At 33.1% G+C, this 12,381-nt stretch overlaps 2 protein-coding genes across 2 annotated transcripts; one reads left to right on the plus strand and one right to left on the minus strand.

Moving 5' to 3' along the window:
• Positions 1-186: 186 nt before the first annotated feature.
• LOC115962958 lies at positions 187-2,932 on the plus strand. The gene is made up of 3 exons (XM_031081848.1): positions 187-514; positions 606-727; positions 2,480-2,932. The coding sequence occupies exons 1-3, from the start codon at positions 268-270 to the stop codon at positions 2,642-2,644; spliced, it is 534 nt and encodes a 177-aa protein (XP_030937708.1). The 5' UTR covers positions 187-267; the 3' UTR covers positions 2,645-2,932.
• Positions 2,933-6,055: 3,123 nt separating this feature from the next.
• LOC115962687 (3-epi-6-deoxocathasterone 23-monooxygenase CYP90C1-like) lies at positions 6,056-12,061 on the minus strand. Its single transcript, XM_031081572.1, has 9 exons — positions 11,614-12,061; positions 9,898-10,222; positions 9,631-9,780; positions 9,193-9,465; positions 7,308-7,397; positions 7,115-7,193; positions 6,914-7,020; positions 6,662-6,789; positions 6,056-6,366 (listed from the first exon to the last, which is right to left on the minus strand). Exons 1-9 carry the CDS (start codon positions 11,805-11,807, stop codon positions 6,270-6,272), a joined length of 1,443 nt encoding a protein of 480 aa, XP_030937432.1. The 5' UTR covers positions 11,808-12,061; the 3' UTR covers positions 6,056-6,269.
• Between the last annotated feature and the right edge of the window lie 320 nt (positions 12,062-12,381).

The raw sequence follows: 12,381 nt of genomic DNA on the forward strand, positions 1-12,381 counted from the left end.
TTAAATATATATCATTAACAAAGGCCCAATACGCGTGATGGGAACAGATCAATCAAGCCATGTGTTTGCTCGGCCGAAACTAGTGGGATGGGCCTGTAGCCGGGTCCCTCTCCATTTTGGGCTTTTAAAGTAAGCCCATCACATTTAAGGCCCAAAACATTTTCCCTCTTCTTCGACACTCACTCCGGTCACTCGCTAACACTCACTGCTTACAGAATTACAGTTGAAGCAGTTGACACTTGACGGTTCAGAAAAAAAGAGATAGAAATGGGATTTGGAATTGGAGCTCTAAGAACCCTAATTCGACCGTTATCAAGAACCCTAACTTCCCGATCCTCCACTACGACACCGTTTTCTTCCACATTCACATCCCCTAAATCCGTACTTCACCGCGAAGCCCCATTTCCATGGTTTCCGATCGCCAACCATTTGCACAGCTTGACAGACACTCGGTTCCCAAAGAGACGGCCCATGGATAAGCCTCGCCGCAAAAGAGCCAGCACAAAACCACCAGGTTCGTGTTCCTCATTTCACTCCCACTTCTTTGTTCAATTTCTTTTTCCTTTGCAGCCAAAAGGGAATTGAATTTTGGTTTTGCTTTGCAGGGCCGTATGCTTGGGTTCAGTACACACCAGGCGAGCCCATACTTCCCAATAGACCCAATGAAGGAAGTGTCAAAAGAAGGAATGAGAAAAAACGTTTGAGGCAGCGTCGTGCTTTTATATTGGTGCGTCTTTTTGTGGTTGTGAATACACTTAACTACTTATTTCCTAAATGGGTTTTGTTTTTCATTTCATGTTTTAATTGGTTTTAGCTAAACTGTATTTATTTGTTTAGTATATCGCCTAGGATAGGATGTGTCGGTTTTTTGTGTTGATATAATAAAAGCTCAAAGTGCTGAACTAGGTGATGTGTTGTGCTCAAGTGAATGATTGATTTGGCATGAGCATAAATTGCTAAAGTGAATGATTGATTTGATTGGAGAGGATGATTCGGAAACTCTCTTCTCTTGTGCTTTGTTATAAATGTAGTTTGTGCATAATTAATCGTTAGGCAAGTGAAGCTTTTTAGATGAAGATTAATTTTTTAAGATTAACACACTTCTGACTAGAAGTTTGAAATATGAACGTTGCAGATTATGGTTTTGGATTTTTGATTCGTTACATGCTCCTTGTTAATCATGATAATGCAATAGCAGCTTGAAATGTGTAATGGTATAAGCAGGTTGGAACTGATACAGTAAGTACTCAAATTGTTACTAGTATTTGTGTCATGGAGATGGTGTACCATCATGGAACCAGTTCAACCTTTGTTCTGGGGAGTTGGGGATAGGCTGTTGTTTGTCACATCCACTAAACTCTGTGAACGCTTATCTTCTCACACTTAACACTTTCCTCTTAAGAAAACAATGGACGGGAACTGTATATATTGTTGTAACTAAGATATCATTACTAATGGTGAAGTGACCAGTTAACACATCCATAAGGTTTTCCTTACGGATGTGAAAATTCGACCTCTGGCCTAGCCTTATCCATTTGTTAGTAGATTGGTCAAAATGTACTCAGTTTGAGTGTTGTCGTTATTTTTTTAACTTTATTATGGATCATTACAAGGTTCAATCATAGTGTAGCTCTCCACATCAAAAGGGGCAGTGATAAAAAATCCAGTTGAGTTTCTTGACACATTAAATGGGGACATCCTATGAAAATGGATGTTGTCTTTGTTTTTAAAACTAACTTCAGTTTTTCCTGGATATGTATGTGCATTGATAAGTATATATCTGTAGTACCTGAGTACACCCTTTAAGATCCTTCATCATGCAATGTATATTATTAAATGAAAATTTTCAGATTTCTTATTTATTACTTGTTGTCAATTCTTAAAAATATTCTATTCATGTGTGACAGATGATATACATTTTGAAGTCTGGTAGGTGGTTTTGAATGCCCCCTCATTGTGAATCCTATTTTTCCATGTATAGGGAATGAGTTAATTAGCTTAAAGATACGGGTGATTCCTATTAATGAAAAGATGATAGAGAGTTGCTTGAAATGGTTTTAGTCATGTTTAGAGGAGAGTAATTGATACACCGGTGAGAATGAGTGATTCAATTCAAATTGAAGGAACAAAAAAGGTAGAGTAAGACCAAATATAACATCAGTAGAAGTTATAAAAAAAGACATATCAATAAAGGAAGTTACAAAATGTATGGCTTTGGTTAGAATAGTATGATGGAAAAGAATTCATGTGACTGACCCTGACTAGTATGTTAAGAATCCATAACTGACCCAAAAATTTTGGGACAAAGGCTTAGTTATTGCTATTGTTGTTTACTTATTGATATGCTTTGAGATCTTTTTCCCTGCCCCACTTGCAATCTCCTAAATAGACAGGCTTATGTGTAGGCCTTGGATATAAATTACTTACTTGTATAGTTGATTGTGTTCTTGAATGTAATCTGGATGTTGGGCATGTGCAGGCAGAAAAAAAGAAACGGAAGGCTCAGTTGCAGGAGGCTAATAGGAAGAAGAACATAAAGAGGGTAGAGCGTAAAATGGCTGCTGTGGCAAGGGAAAGAGCATGGGCTCAAAGACTGGCAGAACTGCAGCAGCTTGAGGAAGAGAAGAAAAAATCCATGGCTTAACATGCGTTCTTGCTGGACCTCATGCAGATGATGTCACTGCTTTTATGGTTTTTGCCCATTCTCCACTAAACATTCAAACTAGTTTCTTTCAATACCTACATTTTTTTTTCAATCTGCTAGATGGGTGAGCCTGTGCTTAATTTATTGGCATTTAGCATTCTTAACACATACTGAGATGTCATGTTTTGCACATTGTTCAATTGTATACTGGGAGCGTGTACTCTGGTATGCTGGGTTATGAAACTAGAGAGGCATGGAGCAAGCAACTCTGTTGGCTATACTCCCCTACCCGCTCTGTCCCTCACTCTTCTTGAATTAATGTCTTGATGAGGCTATTTCCATTTGGGTGGTGTTTATTATACACACCTTGTTACACGAGTTTACACACACTATGTACTGAAATCGTGACTTCAAGTCATGTTTTGAAGTTCGAAATTATGATTTGAAGTCACGATTTTAGTGCATTTTATGGGTGTGTAAGCTTGTGTGTAGCATGATGTGTAGTAGTATTTACCCATTCCATTTTGCATGGTTCTCTCTACTAATAACATATATATCAGCCTAGACTACATGATTATTGGTGACTTAATTGGCTATTATTACCATTCCAAGCCTCTAATCAAGTAGGGAAAATTATTATGTAGTCTTGGAATACTGCCCTGGGACTACACAATAATTACTCATCAAGTAAGAGTTATACATGTGGAGATAGTCAGTGCAATATTAAAGTATCCATTTTAAACCCAACTTTGGGTTTGAATCACTTGGAATACCTTCATCCAATTCACAAACTATAAAAAAGCATCATTTTAAATCTAGTCCCCCTACTTCTCTCGCCATCCCTCGTTTATGTTGACACAACCCTCAACCGTCCACCCAATGTTGGAAACAATTGCCTTAGGTTGTGGTCGATTCAATTCGGCCTTACTTGAGCTTGTTTAGCCAATTATTTTGTAGTTTTATTCTTCAAATCAAACCTCCATGGATAGGTTTTATTTATCAGTAATAATTTCTTGAAATTGATGCTTGGAATGTGTAATTGGATATTGAATTGATGATTGATAAAAAGGAATAGAATCTTGATACAATTTTATTGGATTTAAAGGGTGATTTAGGCCTTGAGGGTAATTAATGTTTCAATTGTATAATCGGGGTCTTGAAATAAAGAATGACGGCGCGTAACGTTTGGCATCTCATATTTTCAGCTAGTTTATTTGCTTGAACATACTTTTTCTCCCAATTTTTTAGTAAATAAGTAAATGACTTTTAGAAAATAAGTCTATTTATTTGCTTAAAACCATTTTTTTGTCTTATCTTTTAGCGATTAAGTTAACATAAGAAAATATAGGATACCAAAAGACAAAGCTTCTTTTAATGTTAAAAGGTGAGACAAAAAAACAACTTCAGATAAGCTAGCTTAAGTTTTGCCATGATTAGTAGGAGATTTCTAACCACAAAAAAGGTGTTTTGTCATGATTATTTTCAATTCCAATTGACTTTGTAATAGTTTTTATCTCATACTTCTCGAGTGTGATTATATATTAGCACTAATGTGGTGGATTCTAGTCAAGACTCCATAATTAAATGTGCTTGGATAAGAGCTTCCTAATTCCTATTGCCCTCCCATCCATTTACTTTTTGAGAGAGAGAGAGAGATCTCATATTCCAAAAGGTAAATATGGGGTTGTAAAGCAATTTAAGTGTCTACTTGCAAAATAAGCATTGCACTATTTAGTGTTGGCAATTTAATTTGTTTCATGTTGGGTTCTTTGTGTGTGTGTGTGTGTGCACGCGCACGCGCACGTGTGCGTGTGATTGTTTTAAAAAAAAAAAAAAAAATCCTTGAAAGAAAAAATTTTCCATTTGGGTTTGGCGATGAAATCTGCCACTTCTGCTCATGCGTCAGTTTTTGAGAAATTTGACTTAATAAGTCAGTCCATTTTATTTCATTCAAGTCTAGCTCACCTTTTTTGCATTTATAAGCTTGGTTTCTTTGAATTTGGCTAATTGTTTCTCTCAACAAAAATCAGGTATGTGCAACAAAACTAATTAGATCTCTAAATTTGGTTAATTGTTTATATTGGCACTAATGCAGTGGATCCAACAAGACTTCATAATTAAGTGTGCTTCACTTACCAAGGGAGTTAGGTTTCATAAATTAGTCCATTTGATTCATTCATGTCATACTCACATTTTTCACATTTATGAGCTTAGTAGAATTTAAACTTATACCTATGACGTCCCACTTAACTAGTTCAGCTAATTGAAACCCATAATCTCTCTGAATTTGGTTAATTGTTTTCACTAGCCAAAAATCAAGTATATACTACAACAGAACTAATTAGATCTTGCATGAGATTCATGTTGTTTGCTTATATAGTTGTTAGCTTTGTTAATTTGATAAATCAAGAGCATGTGCATTTGTTGAAGAGTTCACTACTCAACCAACTGCGCTATTTACCGTCAATTAAAAAGAACTCATACTACTCACACGTGAATATTCCAATAATAATACATAACATGTAATCGTGTGCTTGCTTGATATAATATTGTTACTCATGAAATAAAAATAAGAAAGTAATTGGGGATAGGGGATTTGCATTGAAGGGGCTCCACCAACCAGAAGTGCACATGCAGGGCATGGAATCAGAAGGTAGCACCATGACCCATAGCCATGAAGAGTTGATAACCGCCACAAATTAATGCTATTATCGAATCAAACAGAAAAATTCAATTGTTGGAGACTTTGATTTGAAGTTAGATTTAATCTTTTCCCACGTGCATTCAATTTTAAGGACGGGGACAGTGGCCCAAATTCCCGTCCTACTATGAACATAGATAGTGACATCATAGCTAACACAATTATAGAGTTTCCATTTGATTGGGGGACGCCCCCTCGTGGGTGGGTCTTTGTACTTGCATTTATATTTTGAGTCGAGATTATAGTCTTATAAGATATTTTTTCTTGAATTTATATACCCAATTTGCAGTCTTTTTTTTTTTTTTTTTTACAAGATAAAAATTCAACTCTAACCTAATTTAAATATATATGTGTGTAAAATTTCCTCATAAAGACTTGAACCTTGGCCCTTATAATAAATTAGTTTTGATCCCTTACAATAAATTAGTTTTGATTAGCATTCCCTCAATCCCATATTGTTAAGTATTTATTTTAGGACAAAGGTTGCCTATAAAATATAAACATAGTTGTAGCTAATGACTACAACTCTTACTAAAAAAATTAACATGATTACATATTTTGAAAATCTAATTATTGAATTATATATTTTTTATATATATATATATATATTTAATACGCACATCAAATTTCGTGTCAGTCGAACATTATTTACTATTTGATTTATAGTTATTGATCTTTGATCATTTGAAATTTTGTAGGAATAGAGAATATAAGAAAAAAAAATGTTATCTAATAATGAATTTGACAAAATTCACATCCAATAAAAAGATATTAAGTGAAGTTGTAGTTATTGGCTATAACCAATTAAGTTTGCAGCCGAACTTTATCTTTTTTTGAGATTTTTTTTTTTTTTAAATGTAAATCACAATGCATGAAATGATATTCCTTTAATATGTTGGATTTCCTATACAAGCCTAACAATACTCAAGGAGTAGTATTTATGGAGGTCACTGTGATGGGGAGCTTTCTCTTCATCTTCACAGTTGGAAAGTAAACAATTTCATCCTGTTGAGCTACCCATCTGCAGGGGAGAAAGAACATTATTTGACTGTTTTCAAGTTTTAACAAGTATTATATTCTTTTTCTTTATAATATATAAAGTGCTTAGTGTCATATATTTTGACAGTTTTAACTTTTAATTTGATCCATTGCAATAACAACAATAAAGTTTTAGTTCAAAATTTTTTTAAGTCGATTATGGATCTTCAACAAAATAATTAGGGTCAGCTATGTTTATAGCTGGTACCAAACCCCAAAAAAAAAAATGAGGAAAGTGAACCTGTATAAAATTTGAAGATTTAGTGGACAAGATTTACCTGTAAGTAGTGACAAGATGATGAAGAAATATTGATAGTTGAAGCCTGGAATATTCTAATCCAGGGCATAGCCTTTGTCCACCACCGAAAGGTGTAAAGAAATTGTTGTTAACGGTAGCTTCCACTTTCTGGAAACAAAGAAATCACATATAATATACTTACAAAGGTCACAGAGTATATATATATATATGATTATGCTGAGAAACATGGTTTCTAATGCTCATGTAAAAGTAACTATTAGTTAATTCTTACCTCCCACCTCCATGGATTAAACTGATATGGGTTTTCATAGTTGTCTTCATTCATGTGAACAGAAATAAAAGATGCCAGGACACACCATCCTTGTGGTATGGAGTAACCTGTTAACAATCATAAATGAATTTGCCTGCAATTTAACTATCATATCAGCCAAAAAACACAGCCCAAGAAAAATTGCATTCCCTAAGAACTGACCTTTGATTTCTACGTCCTTGAGTGCTTTCCTCCAGACCCCATTGATGATATTTGCCATTCTAAGAGTTTCACTAATCACCTTGTGAAAAATAAAAAATAACAGGGTTTGATGTATTAGTAATTTTTTTTTTTTTTTTTTTCGTGAAGGTACTTAATAATTCCATTCCTTTTCTTTCTAATTTTTGAGACTCACATTTTGAGTAAATTGCAAGGACATGTACTCAGACCAAGCATAATCTTCACCGGAATCAGTCTTTCGCTTCTTCAGTTCCATGTTCTCCTCCTACATTATCACGTAAAAACATTAAAACCAAACACATGTATATGTCACAGATGAAATAAAATCTGGCCCAAACATTTAAGGCCATGCCATTAGTGTCACTATCATCACGATTTTAGTCACTGTAAATTAAATAAGGTGGGAAAAGATTGTGAATTTGTGTGTATGCTAATAAACTATTGTTTGTTTACGTAAATATGCTAAGGTTAGTTTAATGGTTCTTAAAGTCTATCAAGTCCTGATGTAGCTCCATTTCTTATGATCACCTAAATACTATGCAATATTTTGTCTGTCATCCTTTTGTTTGCTGGGTATGAATAGCTATATACTGAAATAATGTTCCTGAATGTTTAATTAGTAAATGAAAGTACTCAGAAAAATATATATAGTTAATGATTTTTTTTTTTTTTACAAGATTTTTCCAAACTCTTCCACAAAAAAACTAACTTGGCTTATTTTGAGTTGAATTGTATATTCTTAATATGCTAGTCAAATTTCATTCAAATTAAATGTTAATTACTTTCCTTTTATAAATGAGTTTTTTATGCCTAACTTAAAAATACAAAAACTTAAAATTTAAGAATTGAATAATACTAGAGATACAAATTATTTTACAAAAAAATTTACAAATTACTAATGTAATGAATAATTATTGGTAAATAAAAAAGTGATATTAATGGTATGCTTATATGAGAACCAATAAAAGATTGTCCACATCAATAGTTTGTAAAATTGTTGTAAAATAATTTGTGACTATAGCATTACTCTTAAGAATTTAGTTAATGATATAACTATTAACCTTTGATTTTCTTAAAATTTTACAAATATAAAGAGAATATAATATAAAAAAATGTAATTTAACATTAAATTTTGTCAAAATTCATATTCGATAAAAATAAATATTCTCTTTAAATTTTTTATTATTAATGAAATAATAAAAGTTATATGGAATTTTTTTTTTTAAATAATAATTTTCTGAACAGTGACAATATGACAATTGACAGCTAGCGGTCGTAACTCACACAAAGTAAGTAGATGGTCCTCTCCTGACAGCCGTTTAATCTAAATCGTACGGCTGCCGACGTCCAGTCTGTCTTTTAGCCTACGTGGACCCTCACACGTACCCTGTCTCTTTATTTCTACTGAAAAGGACTAAGGCAAGAAGTCAAACACTTAAAAAACAGTACTCATCGATTTAACAAAATCAGATAAGTAATGTAATCGTAGCCGTTGATTAAAATGAAGGTCAAAAGAGAAAAAAACAAGCCCATATCTAATATTTCTTTTACCTAAATGCAAAAACACCCAATTTGCATTTGCGTTAGTTGTAAAGAGCCACTCCTAGAGGTTTCAATTTTTCCTAGTCATTTCCTTAATTAAGCTTTCACATTAAACAGTATCACCATTCTCGATTTGTGTAAATATGTGTGAAACTTATTCTCTTAATCTTGTTCTCACACTCTCAATTTATGTAAATGTGTATAAAATTCATTCTCTGGTCCTTGTTTTCAAACTCCACAAACATTTATAAGTAACCGTCATGCGAAGAATGCAAGTTTCAATAATAGTAAATGCATGTAAAACTCATTTTTAGAGACTTGAATGTTAGTCCTTGTTCTTACCATACTCCAAAAATACTTGTTCTTGTAAATTAACCACCTCCATCTCACTAAATATAGGTGGTAGTTATTTATAAAAGTTAAATGAAGGTAATCCTCAAAATCAACTTGATGGATATAGAAACCTCGACCGAGCTGAAAAATCTTTTTTTTTTTTTTTTCAAAGTAAGTTTACGTACCACTAATTTTTGTAGAGCAACAGGGGAGTCACTGAGGAATTTGACAGCAAGGGTCATAGCGGTGACCATGGTTTCATCTCCAGGGATCATCATCTCTATGATATTTCCAGAGATGGAATCCAACGGCAGGCTTTGCTTCTCGCTTGATTCACTACTATCCCGTAACAGCAAGTCCACTGCATCATTTATTGGAGCTTTCTCGTCTGTAAAATTCATGCTCTCTTTTCTCTTCTGTAATATCGTCATCATCCTCTTCATCAACCTCTCCTTGGCCTACATGCACGCACTCAATCACACATTCAAAAAAACAAAAACACACTAAAACTCAAACAATATATCCATGTAGAAAGAGTTACAAAAAACATATTCAACAAAGATATTTAAGACTATGATTTATTTAAAAAATACACACAAAAAAAAAAAAAGAAGTTAAATTACCTTGAGAGATTTATAGAACCTTGTTCCAGGGAGGTTAATAGGTAAACAAATCAACCCTTTGATGAATTCTTGAAAATCACTTCTCAGAAAGTTCAAATTTTCTCCTGGACCCACGCTTGTCAATGTATTAACCAAAACGTCAAACGTAAGCTGAGACACCCAGAAGCCAAAAACTTTATTAGATATGGAGAGAACTGATCAGTTTTAAGTATAATATTATAGTATATGTGTTTAGGGGATAGAGTAGACTATATTATATATAGAGACCTTTTTGGATTCATTTTGGACGTATATCGGGTTTTTGTCTTTCCAAGTAGCAAGGGAGAGTTTTACAGAGTTTTCAAAGACTTTGGTAACACGGGCTTTGAGTGGTGCGGATCTCAGGAACCCTAGGATCAGTGCATGCATTCTCTTATGAGGACTTCCATTAGTGTGGAGTATAGAATTTTTTCCAAATAATTCTCTGACGGATTTGGGATATGCAGGGATAAATATGTTGCCCTGGTTCAGTAACACCACTTTGTTCACTTCCGTATCAGTGGAAACTATGATGGGTGTTCCCAATATGTTTGTTCTGAACACCTTCCCATACCTGTTATTAATAGGAGAGACAGAGAAAGAGATTAGAAGATTAGCAGGTACCATTTGTTTCATTACTTGAATTTTGTTATAAACAAATTTCACTAATTTTTTTTTTTTTTTTTAAAACGTATGAAGTGGCATATTGTGATCACTTAACACCATTTTAATGTATGAGATTATTACAAATTAACATCCCTTTTATTTTATATCAATCACAACTTATCGTTTAATAACTGTAAAACAAATTTATGAAATTATTAATTTTTAAAAATAAAATTTGTACTATTTGTTGTGTTTGACACGATTGTTTGTGAATTTTCAGTGATTTGAAGGTAGTTATAAGGTGGGCTTTGTAATTGCAATAGAGTAGTGCAATATTTGGAAGGGAAATGGTCAATTATTCATGGGAGGCTTAAATAGATCCATGGAGAATAGGGATAGCCTGTGGTTGCTGTCTGGACAAGCAAATAATATAAAGAGATTCACTGCGGGAACTGGATAGGTCTTACTAAGTGCACAGCAGGCTTTTCTTTCTATCTTTTACTCCTTGTGCTGTTCCTTTCTTTCGCTATAGTATTGTCACAATCTGTCATAGTGAAAGAAAACTCTTCTTTTCTTTTTCTTTTTCCTTTTTCTCTTTTTTAAAAAAAATAATCCCAAATAAAACCATACATTATATTAATTACATAACAACATAATTTCGAGAGTCGGTAGTTTTTTCACTTACTGTTTATCAAAAATTATAACTTTTAATAAGTTTTATATTAAATATGACAAAAAAATTAAAAATTAACACAATATTTTTTGCATTGACTTTTCTCATAATTATTGGCATGATCTGTTTTGATTTGAAGTTTGAACTAACCTTTTTTTAATGATTTGAGCAACATTAATCCATCGCTTACTCTTATTATACACCAATTTCAACCGAAGATGTCATCCACTGTAATAAAAAAAATGTAAAAATTAATGTGTCCTTAATTTTTTTTTGGAAAACAAAATTAATGTGTCCTTAAATTAGCTTTTGATAATAATTTCAACCAATATTTCTTTTTACTATATTACCACTATTATGCTAATAATAGTGCATAATAGTGGTAATATAGTAAAAAAGTTCGGTATAGTACTGGAGAGGATTTTGGGTGACTAATAGCAAAACGGAAGGGTGAGAGAGATTGTAGCTCTCTAGGATTTTAACTGATAAGAAAAAAAATAATAATAAAGAAACTCATGCTTTGTTCTAATTAAACTTAGTCTGAGAAACGAAATTTGAAATTGATTTAGAACAAATTAATAAAAAGAAAAAGGGTACATCAATCTAAGAGGGGAAAATATTAGCCTGGCTAGAATAGAATATAGATCAAGAAGTGAGTAGAGATGAAACAAGTGAGGAAAGCTTACAAAGATTTGCGTTTGTCCATGAAGTTAACAGGTTTAGAGCTGTAGCCACACGCAATGAAGTCAAGAGTTTCTCCTATGAAAGGCCAACCTAAGCTCCCTTTTGGAACCCCACGCTTTTCTAACTTCTTCTCCTTAAGCCAATACCATCCTATAACTATACCTATCAAAACCCAACACCCAATAATCCATTCCATTCTCACTCAAACTCCACTTTTTTTTTCTTTTTGGGTAAAGCAGAAATCTTTAGTTACACCTGCAAATTTTTTGTAACTTCCCACTCCATGCAGTTCTTTGTGTGTGTGTGTCTATGAGAGAGAGAAAGAGACAAGAAAGCAACTTTTTATTGTATGTCCTTGTGAGATAATTGAATGAGAAAGTTATTATAGTCTTCAATGGGAGATTCGGAAAATCTAGGGCTTGCTACAATCATTAAATGAGATTGCTTCGTTTAGATAAGTATTGGCCCCTAGTTGTCTAGACTCTAGAGCGTGAAACCCGACCCACCAAAGTTGTCCACTCCTTGATATACATCTATATATATCGTAAGGAAAAATTCAATAATCATACATAACCAATTCTTCTATTTTTATAAATTTTATTCAATGTAACTAATCGTGAGTAGCCCAAAAAAAAAAAAAAAAAATAGTAATAAAGCAATGATATATATATAAATGACAAATAATTAGTTACAGTCTGTCATTTAAGATAGTTGTAAAAATAAAAATAGAATTAATTGCAATCCTAAAATAACTCGATCTTAAGTCATAT

The sequence above is a fragment of the Quercus lobata genome, chromosome 10, assembly GCF_001633185.2.
Source record: "Quercus lobata isolate SW786 chromosome 10, ValleyOak3.0 Primary Assembly, whole genome shotgun sequence".
Lineage (NCBI taxonomy): Eukaryota > Viridiplantae > Streptophyta > Magnoliopsida > Fagales > Fagaceae > Quercus > Quercus lobata.